This window comes from Cricetulus griseus, chromosome 8 (genome assembly GCF_003668045.3).
Source record: "Cricetulus griseus strain 17A/GY chromosome 8, alternate assembly CriGri-PICRH-1.0, whole genome shotgun sequence".
Classification (NCBI taxonomy): Eukaryota; Metazoa; Chordata; class Mammalia; order Rodentia; family Cricetidae; genus Cricetulus; species Cricetulus griseus.
The window spans coordinates 62577802-62589446 of NC_048601.1; the positions used below are offsets into that span (position 1 = coordinate 62577802).

An 11645-nucleotide genomic window follows, 5' to 3' on the forward strand; every position below is an offset into this window, starting at 1 on the left:
CATCGATTCTCCCAGTTGTGTCGGGAATCTGGCGCCAGCTCACCAGGAGTGGCGCCAGGAATTATTGGTGTAAAGACAGGAAAAGGAAGGACTCAGACTAGCTACCTAGGTATGACAGTGTCAGCGGAAAGGTTGGGACAATGCGAGTTGCGGCCCCCTCAGGTTGAGCAGTCTCAGGCAAACAGGAGTGTAACCCGACCATTGGAGACACAGATGCCAGAGGACACGCAAGTTTATCACGTCTAAGAATGTACCCACAATGGGTATACTCAGACAAAGAAGAACCGGACAGGGTCCCCAGGGGGAGGACCAGGAACGGAGAAATAAACAAACAAACAAAAAGGCTGACAAAGAGAAGAGACCGATGCAGCGGTTAGGAGGGCTGCTAGGGCTGATGACCCAAGCAGCAAGTTTGTCAACAGCACAGCTTTTTATTCCCCTCAGATGTGGAAGCAGAAAAAAAGTCAGTAAAGGACATCAGGCAATAGAATACAGGGAGCTCAGAATATCTTAAGATCCCCCTTAGCGAGGTACATTCTGGGATGACAAAGAATGTGTGTGAGCTGGCTCAGGGTAAGTAATAGCAAGCAACAGAAAAGACCAGATCTTCAAGTATAAGGAATGACCCCAGGGATTGTCCTCTGACCTCCACATGTGCACCATGGCATACAGACGCCACCACTCTCACACACACATTCTCTATGCACATCTCAAAAAAGCTATAAAAAATATAAATGACACTAATTCCAACTGGGCACACACACACTGCTTTTCCCTCCTTCTTCCCTCCCCTCCTTTTTACTGCACAGAGACAGAGAGGCCGGTGATTATGGTGAAAACACCCATTGTCATAAGGAACATCTTCCCAGGTTTATTTTTGATGCCTTCTCTGAGCCTTGGCATGGAATTCCTCATGCACTGAAACAGCAGGATTCTCACACTTCTACTGGTAAAATGGCAACAAGGGGCCCCACCTATTCAAGATGGGGACCTTGACACTGTGATGCTGAAAACAGGGACAGCCAGGGAGTAGAAGGTAGCCTTTGCCCAATTCTGGAGCAGGCTGCTTCTCAGGCTCAAAGAGGCACGGGAAGTCTTTCCTCTGATGAAGCCAAAAGGGTTCATACTGGGCCAGGTACATAGCCAAGGAAGCTGGGTATGCATAGTAGCAGGTGTTGGTGAACCTGCATTCCTCCTTCTCAGGGGTTTCCGGTTCCTGTGGTGGGAAGAAGCCAGGGAGTCCCAAGTCTTTTGCAGTCATATAGGGTCTTTTGAAAGCAGGGTACCCATCCTCCAACCTGGGGTTGGGGCTGGGCATAGGCCGGTAAAACTCTTTGTTCCGGAGCTGAGTGTCAAGCTTGGCCTGCTGTAGAAACAAAGGGAAGACTGAGAAAAGTCGCCGAGGCAAGGTCCCTCAAAGCACTCCAGACAAAATGCACAGGACTTTAAAAGTGTGAAGTTCAGGGCTGGAGAGATGAATATTGAGAGCACTGGCTGCTCTTGCAGAGGACGGATGTTCGATTCCCAGCACCCATGTGGTGGCTCACAACCATCTACAACTCCAGTTCCAGAGAACTGACACCCCTGTGGCTTCTGTGGGCACCAGGCATGCATGTGGTACATATACACAGGCAAAAGACCCATACACATAAATATTAATTTTTATTTACTTACTTGGTTTTTTTTAAGATGTTTCTCTGTATAGCCTTGGCTATACTAGAACTCTCTCTTTAGACCAGGTTGGCCTCAGACTCACAGAGATCCTCTTGCCTCTGCCTCTGAAGTGCTGGAATTAAAGGCATGCTGCACCACAGCCTGGCTAGTTTTGATTATTTTTTTATAGCACTGTATTTGTTGTGTGTTCTCGGTTGTGCATCTGTGTAGTTGTTCAGTATGTACGTGTGTGGGCATCCTGACATACTTGTACCTCACATACATACAAACATAAATAACATAAAATTTACAAAAGAAAACTACGGGCAGCATAGCCAGGGCTACAAAGAGAGAAAAACCCTGTCTTGAAAAACAAAACAAAAATTAAAAAAGAAAATTATGGGAGGCAGAGGCAGGCGGATCTCTGTGAGTTCGAGACCAGCCTGGTCTACAAGAGCTAGTTCCAGGACAGCCTCCAAAGCCACAGAGAAACCCTGTCTCCAAAAACCAAAAAAAAAAAAAAAAAAAAAAAAAGAAAGAAAGAAAGAAAGAAAGAAAAGAAATTTATGGCCACAGACCATATGAATCCACACTCACCAAATCTGTGAACCCTTTCAAGCTTCACAGAACAGCAGTTTCATCACGGCCACCACTGCTCAAAATGGCATGAGCTAAAGTAAGCTTTTAGGGGAAAATGTGCTGCCCTAACACTTGAGAATTAGTAACCCCACTCCTGGCAGAAAAACTCTTGCACGTTAGAATACGCTTCCACCTCATAGAAGCATCCAAACAGCTACAAAACAACTCAAGTGTCCACCAAGGGAAGGAAGCCCCCACATCGTGGAGAGTTCATAGAGTGAACTCTCCACAGGACATGAGTGATACCCATAATGCTTAGCAATAGTGAAAGCCACAGAAGGGGATGAATGATTCACTCTTCAAATGTAATGGGGCTAGAGAGAAACTTCAGTGGTTATTAGCTCTTAATGCTCTTGCAAAGGACTGGAGTTTGGTTCCAAGCGCCTACATGGCAGCATAAAACCAAGTAACTCCAATACCAAGATCTGATGCCCTCCTCTGGCCTTTGTGGACACCAGACATACATGTGGTGTGCATACATGCATGCAGGCCAACACACACATAAATTGTTTTTCATTACATAGTACATTTTATTTTTATTTGTGTGTGCGGCGCACGTGTGTGTGTGTGTGTGTGTGTGTGTGTGTGTGTGTGTGTGTGTGTGTGTGTGTGTGTGTGTGTGGGGGCGCGCTGCGCTCATACATGCCACACTGGGAGGAGAAAGGTGGGGAAATGTGCACATCTGTGCAAGCACATGTAGAGACTGGAGATCAACCTCATATGTTGTTTTCAGGAACCATCCGCCTTATCTTTTGAGACAGGGTCTCTCACTGTGCCCATCTGGCTAGACTGCATAGTCAACGAGTTCCAGGGATTCGACTGTCTCTGCCTCCCTAGCACTGGGATTACAAGCACATGCTACTATGCCTGGTTTTTTTTTTTTTTTTTTTATGGGTTTCAGGGATCAAACTTGGGTCCTCATGCTTGTACAGCAAGTAGTTTATCAAATGAGTAATCTCTCAAACTCAACTCTATCTCCAAAAAAAAAAAAAGAAAGAAAGAAAGAAAGAAAGAAAGAAAGAAAGAAATAAGAGGAGAGGCTGGGCAGTGGTGACTCACGCCTTTAATCCCAGCACTTGGGAGGCTGAGGCAGGCATATCTGTGAGTTCGAGGCCAGTTTGGTCTACAAAGCTACATAGAGAAGCCCTGTCTTGAAAAACAAAAAGAAGAAAATGAGTTACAAAACAAGCTTAAGTCTAAACCACATGAGACCTTATTTCAAAATAAAAAACAAGAAGAATTCTACAAACACATGGAACTAAGCTGCCATTCAGAATATGGGAGTAAGAAAAAGAATACACAAGCTATGCCATGCTTAATCTGGTCAATAATGGGTACATCAGTGTTGGTTTTATGAGTGTTATTTAAAGTTTTGTTATAGTTAATTATTTATTGTGCATGCATGTGTATGCACCATGGTATATGCGGAGGTCTACACAAACATGCCATGGTACATGTGGAAGTCAGAAGACAATTATGGGAATTAGTTCACTCTCTCTACCATGTGAGTCCTGGGAATTGAACTCAGGCTTGGTGGCAAGCACCTCTACCTGCTGAGCCATCTCGCTGGCCCTCATCAGTGTTACTTAAATTATAAATGCACCTAGCACTCAGGAGGCAGAGGCAGGTAGATTTCTGTGAGTTTGAGACCAGCCTGGTCTATAAGAGCTCATTCCAGGACAGCCTCCAAAGCCACAGAGAAACTCTGTCTTGAAAAGCCAAATATATATATATATATATATATGGATAATAATTATAATTTGACATGTGCTATACATTTTGACATATCACTTGCATGCATGTGCTTGCACACACAAGCGGGCGAAACCTCTAAGTGAAGTCCCCTGGCACTGGCTATTTTAAAAGCCACAATGTCCACATTAAAATAAAAATCATGGGCCTGGAGAAATGGTTCAGTGGTTAGAAACCGAGGGCCAGGGTTCAGTCACCAGCACTGGCTTGGTGGCTCATCCATAATTCTGGTTCCAGAGGATCCAACACTTTCTTCTGACTTCTTTGGGCACTGCATGCTTGTAGTAGTACATACACATACATCAGGCAAAACACACAAGAAGTAAAATAAAGATTTTTCTAGGGAACCATGGAATGGATAGCAGGCCTGCAGCTACCCCTACCTCTTCTGTTGTGACTCTGGAGTATTTCTGTTTTCCGAAGGGCTTATAGTCCACCATGTATGAGCTTTGATATATGTCTAGGTCCACGTAGTTCTAGAAGACAAGGGAGAAAACAAAACAAGAGCCTGGCTCTCTCATTCTTCCACTTACAGCTCTTCCAGGGCTTACTGACTAAGAATAAAGCTAGTTTTGGGGCCTGGCATCAGGAGTTGTGCAGGATCTTCTGTCCCTTACCACTCTCCTCCCACCATCACAGGAGCCTGACAGAAGTTCCATTCCAACAATTCCCTGTAGTTCTAGGGAGATCTGATGCCTCTGACCTCTGAGGGCATCTCCATCCATACATGTGTGCCAGTGCGCGCGCGCGCACACACACACACACACACACACACACACACACACACACACACACACACACACACTTAAAAAATAATACATCTTAAAAAACAATCTAATGAAGTATCTGGGCATGGTTGTGCACACACACCCATAATACAGGAGTTGGAGGTAGAAGCAGGAAGTTCAGGAGTACAAGGCATACAGACCACAAAAGACACTGGCTGCTAGTGTGGCATGGTGGCACACACCTCTAATCCCACCACTTGAGAGACAGAAGCAGGTGGATCTCTGAGTTTGAGGCCAGCCTGGTCTGCATAGTGAGTTCCAGGACAGCCAAGACAGCCGGCGTTGGTGGCGCACGCCTTTAATCCCAGCACTCGGGAGGCAGAGGCAGGTGGATCTCTGTAAGTTTGAGGCCAGCCTGGTCTCCAGAGCGAGTGCCAGGACAGGCTCCAAAACAACACAGAAAAACCCTGTCTCGAAAAACAAAAACAAACCAAAAAACCAGGACAGCCAGGACCTTGTCACAAAAACAAAAACAAACAAAACAAAATAAAACAAAAAAAACCCAAAGAAACCAAAAACACTGCCTTTAAAGAGCAAAACCACCTAAGAACAAGCAAGCTGGGACAGAAAGATGGCTCAGCCGTTAAGAGCACTTGCTGATCTTGTGGAAGATCTGGGTTCAGTTCCCAGCACCCACATAGAGACTCACAACCATCCAGAACTCAGAACTCCAGTTTCCAGGTATCCAATGCCTTCTTTTGGCTTCTGTAAGCACCAGACACACACATACACATTGTACATGCAAAACACTCATACATACGCACAATAAAAATAAATCTTTTTAAAAAGCAAACAAAAAAAGAATTTAGCCAAGTGTGGTGATTGAAAGGTTCAGGCATTATGCTGGCCTGCCCCTGTTACCTGGTGGAATCCACTCAGGCAATACCCTGGTCAGCCCAAGGTTCCATGGGAAAGAAGTCTGCACCCAGGTGCAGAGGACCCCTTTAAAAGATAGGCCCCTGCACCTTAACGCTCTCTGTCTGTTCCCGCTCTCTTTCTCTCTCTCTCTCTCTGTTCCCGCTCTCTCTCTCTCTCTCTGTTTCTCTGTCCCGCTATGTTCCTCTGTTCCTCTGTCCTGAGCTCTGTGCGCTCTCTCTGTCTCTCTATGGCGACCGGCCATGGCGGTCAGCCATTTACCCTGTTCCTCTTCTTATTCTCCCCATTCTACCGGGCTTTATAATAAACTTATAGTCAATATGTCTGTCTCAATATTTCTCTTTTCTTCTTTTTAAACAAAAGAATAACAGTGATTTATACCTTTACTCTCAGCATCAATGAGACAGAAACAGGCAGATCTTTGTGAGTTTGAGACAAGCCTGGTTTACACAGCAAGACATAACAAGTCCATGTCAGTCAGGGTTGCATAATGAGACTCACTCTCAAAAATACAAAAAATAGGCCGGGCGGTGGTGGCGCACGCCTTTAATCCCAGCACTCGGGAGGCAGAGGCAGGCGGATCTCTGTGAGTTCGAGACCAGCCTGGTCTACAAGAGCTAGTTCCAGGACAGCCTCCAAAGCTACAGAGAAACCCTGTCTCGAAAAACCAAAAAATAAATAAAAAATAAAAAAATAAACATACCTCAAAACAAAACAACGACCACCACCACAAAAAACTTAATGATGTGTTCGAGACTGAGACCTTGTTTTAGCTCTCAGTCTCTGAAGTCCAGGGCCTGGTACACACACCGTGAGTGCCCAGTAAATGTGTGATGAACAAATAAATCTCTAGAATGGTGCAAACTTCCCCTGATGGTGTGTAGCTCACCCTGGTGCTGTGTAGCTTACATTACTCACCTTTTTGGGGTTCACCACACGTGCCATGGCCAAGGACCTAGAAAGGCATGTCAGTTAGCCCTGCTCTGCTGCCTCAAGCAGGGGCAATATCCCACCATTTCCACAGCTATACAAGCAGGCAGAACAGCTCTGGTCCCTAGTCCATCTCTCTCCACCTTCCCTATGATTCCACCTTACATAGTCCCTGGAGCCTGTAGAGGCACTAGGGACGGGTGCATGGGGCCCTGTGCCAATGGGACTATAAGCAGGATTCTGAGGAATTAGAATTCACTCAAGACATCAGCTCCACCTATCCAAAAGGTGTATTGAATAGCAAGGCACATTTAATAACCAAAGTTTGAAGGAACAGAAGCCGTGGCTTTACAGCATCCACCTATCCCTGTGATGTAAATCCCCTAGCATGGCCATTTCTAGCTTCTAACACATTACTGATGCTGAGTTGCAGAGAGGTGCACAGAGTGGGATCTCCCCAGCCAGTGTGACCCAGGGATCATGCTGCCCTGAGGTGGTACCCAGGCCTGGGACTCCAGAACCCCAGATGTCCAAAGAAAGTTGTGGGGCATTCCCAGACAAAGGATGGACATGAAGGTCCAACTCTGTCCCTTATGCCAACCCTGAAGTCTTCAAGGAAGCCATGTTATGGGTTTCTCTGTCTCTCTGTGTGTGTCTGTCTCTGTCTCTCTCTTTCACCTTTCTGACAGTGTTTCATGTAGCCAAAGCTGGCCTCAAACCCCTGAGTAGTTGAGAATTACCTCCAACTCCTGATCTTCCTATGTCAACCTCCCGAGTGACAGGTGTTACTAGTGCACACTGCACACCGTTAGTCTCAGCACAAAGGAGGCAGAGGAAGGTGGATCTCTGTGTATTGAAGGCTAGCCTGGTCTACATAGTGGATTGTAGGCCAGCCAGAGCTTCATAGCAACACCTTATCTCAAAGTCTCAAAATCCCCACCCTCTACCCCAAAAAACGAAAAAAGAAAACCAAAAAGCAAGTGTGTTCCACTATGTCTGGTTTATGTGGTACTAAGACTTGAACTCAGAGCTTCAGGTATACTAGCTAAGCACCACACCAACTGAGCTACATCCCCAGCAACCACCCTCTCCTTTCACTCCCAGGAACTTCTCTGCCCAAGGCCCATGCTGATCAAGCAGCTTGGCCAGACCTCAGCTGATACAGCATACACCTTTCCTCCTTTCTGAATACAGACAGCGCCTGCCCTGGGCCAGGGTCTGCTTTAGTTCAAAGCCTACCTTTTCGTTTGACAAGACGCAGTGCTCCTGACCTTCCAACCCCAGGTGTCCCTGCTGTATGACAGTGTTGGCACTATCTGGCTCTTACCCTGCCTCTGAGATCAGCCCTGACCTACACAATTAAAACTGTTTTTGTCATCGGCACTGGTCATTGTGATGTGGGTAGCTAGTTGCCCCTCCTGAATGTTAGTTCCCCTGTCCCTGGCTTACCCTTCCTGGAGTCTCAGTACATCTGGACCAACTGGGTCAGAATAAACCTAACTGGATGGTACTGAAGGGAGATGCTTTTCAACACTCTGCAGGCCAGGCTATTGCCAGGAGAGGTAGCTGGTTGATGACATCAGCCTGAATTTAGCTAAATCCATGCCTTGTCAGGTTTCTATCGCCTTAGAGTCTGGCTCACCTATTTGCCAAAATCTTACTCTCTTTTACTTGTATTAGTAAGGCTATTTAAAAATAAGCAACCCAGAGAGGAAGTAGCAGGTGTTGCTGAGGATTAAGAGAGTAAAATCCTCATACACTGTTGGTGGTGATGTAAAATAGTGCATCTAGCAAAAATAGGTTGGAAGTTTCTCAAAAGTTAATCACAGGGGCGCACAAGATGACTGACTCATCAGGGAGTCTTGCAGCAAGTGGTACTACCTGTGCTTGAACCTGGGATTTACATAATGGAGAGAGCCAACTCCCGAAAGTTGCCCTCTGACCACCACAACACATTCAAATATGAATAAATAAATGTTTAAAAACTCAGGGAGAAGGACCATGTGATTTGGAAATTTCACTTTTAGTCATAAATCAAAAGGAAATAAAAGCAGAGACTCGGAGACACTGGGTGCCACTGCTCATTGCAGCAGAATTCATGATGCCTAAATGGCCACCAGCAGCTGAAGGGGCCACCCGAATGTGGTACAAGCGTACTGTGGAAAATTACCCAGAAAGTTCTGACCCATGCTACACAGGGGAGGAACTTGAAAACATTATGCTGTTCAAAAACTAGTCACAAAGACAAATGAGATTGCCAAGTGCATAGAGGCAGGATGTAAATTTAATTAATTAATTTATTTATTTATTTATTTATTTATTTATTTATTTGGCACTTGGGAGAGCAGCCTGCAGGAGTAACTAGGTGCTGTTCATGCAGTCTGGTAGGTAAAACTCCACTCCAGAGTCCTTCACTGGAGACTGAAATCCTGTGTTGTTCACAGTCTTCCTCACCACAGACCATGACACAAATCATCACCTTGTACTACATTTAACTTTTTACAATGCAAGAAACATGCTCCTTTGTTTATGTGTTGTATCTATGTGCACCTGTGTGTGTGCACAAGCATGCTTGCATGCATGCAGAAAACTAGAAGCCAACATCACTTCCCACCTTAGCTTTTGAGACAAGGTTTCTGTTGTTCTTTTGTTTAAGCTGCAGCTGCTAATATAGAAAGGAACAACAATAAGCAATCCACGTGGAGTTTATTTACCAGAGAAGGGGGAAAGGGGGGATGGGCAGTCAGCCAACCCTAGGGGAGCCGAGAGAAAGAGGGACGAGGGGTGTGGGGCAGGACCTTTTAAAGGGAAGGTTGCATATGCGCAGTAGGGCAAAGGCATGGCGGGTGAGTGAGTACCCGCTTGTTAGGGGGCGGGGTTAGGGTCATCCAGGTGTTTTGTTCTTACAATCCCGGCTGTTGTTTATTATAAAAGTTAGAGAATTGGGCGTGGCAGGTTAGGGAAGTAGGGGCGAAGATGTCTTAAGGCTGCTTCCTGCTGGCCTGGGGTGTTGATCGTCTTTGGGGGGTTGGGGGTGCTGCCATGTCCTGGAGTTGATTGTTGTTTCATTGTAGTCCGGGCCACTCTGGTGCCTTTTAGTCCTGGCAAGATGTTTGTAGAATAGAGGACAAGGTTAAGTTTAGAAAAAAAAATTTTTTCTTAGGTCCTGTCATTTGAGGGGAAGATTGTAAGATGAGGGAGGGGTTCCCGAGGAGTCCCAAGATGAGGGAAGGGAAATTGGGACTGGGGAAGGGTTGGATATTACCTGGAGTGAATCTGACCTGTTTGGATCTGATTCGGCTCCCTGGAACTTATAAGAGTCCTTAAAGTTTGGGAAAACAAAGATTAGACATATTAAATCATATCTAGGTGGTATGAAATCTTTCTGGTTACCTTTAACCAGAAGGCATAAACACTTGGTGATCCTTGTATCTTTAGATCCATGGTTTTTAGGCTGGCATTCCTGTAACAACAGCTAAGTAAATTATTGTGAGATACTTTGGAAATTAATGAGCAGAGTGTAATTAGAAGCAGGAAAGTTTAAATCAGCCTTGTAAAAATTGAGCCTTATTCTTCTGAAATAGGAGGTAAAGTGGATGATTTCAGTGTCCTCTGAAACCTAAGGGAACAGGGTCCTGTTGTAGAAACTGTGTATGAAGGGTGAGTCTCAGGTGGAGAAGTAAAGGGCTTGAGGTGGAATAAGTGAATCCAGTGGGGAAGGCCCTCAAGCTTAGCTGCTGTTGGAGTGACAAGAATTACTTTGAAAGGGCCCTTCCACTTAGGAGACAGGGTGGAGGGGCTCTGGTCTGGAGGAGAAAGAAGTACTTGATCCCCTATGTTAATTGGAGAGGTACAGGGGGTGGCACATGGCCGAGGTAGAGAGTGGTCAGCAAATTCCCAAAGGAGGGAACGGAGATGATGAAGTAAAGGTGCAGCTGAAGGGTGAAGGCGAACCGGTGGAGGTTCATCAGCTGGGTCCAAGTCTATAAGATTTAATTTAGGCTTAGATTCCATAGCCAGAAGAATTGGGGATGAGGAGGGAGAGAGAGAGTGTTTAGCAGATAGATAGAAAAAAGCCTGTACATAAGGTAACTCCTTCCATTTTCCGGTTTGCTGACAGAAGTTAGATAAATCCCGCAAAACTTCGGGGTCTAATGTCCCGTTTGGGGGCCAGTGAGACTGGTTCTCTAAGGAATACCTAGGCCATTTTTTAGTACTGAGATATGTGAGTCTAGATGCCTTAATTAACGGCATTAGGTTGAAGGGTTTTAAGTTCTCTAAAAGACATCCCAGTGGTGTGGATGGGCTTATTTCCTTAGTTGGCTTATTCCCCATGGGTGAAAAAGTTAAAAACCGGTAAAAGCCCCTCTCCGGATGCTCGTCAGCCCGGGGGGGTACCGAGGGGCCTTAGCCTGATAGACCCTGGGTCTGAACAGGGACTCAGCTGTCCCGAAGAAGAAAAAGAAAACAGAAAATCCCACAGTCCCGCAGCGCAGCGACTAACCGCCAAAGGGAGCAAGTAGCTACTGATGGGACCACCCTTAGGAAGTAAGCCAAGAGGGATTGTCGGTGAAGGGGGTCGGTCGTGGCCGGGTGCTCCCCCGCCTCCAAGAACACCAGAGGGGTGCCGGATGATCAACGGTCAGTCCCTCGGGTTCAGGGAGACGTTTACGCTGACTGAAAGGGGTAGCCTTACCGAATTGGGTCCGGTGCTGTATGCAGAATCCAGCAAACCGGTGATCTGGAATGTGGATTGTTTATCCGCGTGATAAGGATGCCCTTGACCCAACACGTACCCGCCAGCGGGATGTGGAGGGGGTATCAAGGGCAGAGCCTTCCCACGTCCAGGGCGCCAAAATGTTATTCTTTTGTTTAAAAAGAAGAAAAGAGAAATATTGAGACAGACATATTGACTATTTATTTTATTATAAGGCGCGGCAGAGTGGGGAGACTAAGAAGAGGAACAGGGTAAATGGCTGACCGCCATGGCCGGTCGCCATAGAGAGA

At 46.1% G+C, this 11645-nt stretch overlaps 1 protein-coding gene across 2 annotated transcripts; it reads right to left on the bottom strand.

The window, feature by feature from the left end:
* Positions 1-943: 943 nt before the first annotated feature.
* Tex37 (testis expressed 37) lies at positions 944-6653 on the bottom strand. Of its 2 annotated transcripts, none has more exons than XM_027429563.1 (3): positions 6627-6653; positions 4428-4520; positions 944-1363 (listed from the first exon to the last, which is right to left on the bottom strand). In XM_027429563.1, exons 1-3 carry the CDS (start codon positions 6651-6653, stop codon positions 944-946), a joined length of 540 nt encoding a protein of 179 aa, XP_027285364.1. The 2 variants fall into 2 exon arrangements, with proteins under 2 accessions (XP_027285364.1, XP_027285363.1); XM_027429562.1 differs by having other exon boundaries at positions 944-1366.
* Between the last annotated feature and the right edge of the window lie 4992 nt (positions 6654-11645).

Excerpts from the sequence above, each read along its gene's own strand:
- Tex37 (XM_027429562.1), bottom strand. The coding sequence starts at position 6,653 with ATGGCACGTGTGGTGAACCCCAAAAAG. Across the intron at positions 4,521-6,626 it reads GTGTGGTGAACCCCAAAAAG|AACTACGTGGACCTAGACAT; the intron begins GTGAGTAATGTA and ends CTTGTCTTCTAG. Across the intron at positions 1,367-4,427 it reads CCAGAGTCACAACAGAAGAG|CAGGCCAAGCTTGACACTCA; the intron begins GTAGGGGTAGCT and ends TTGTTTCTACAG.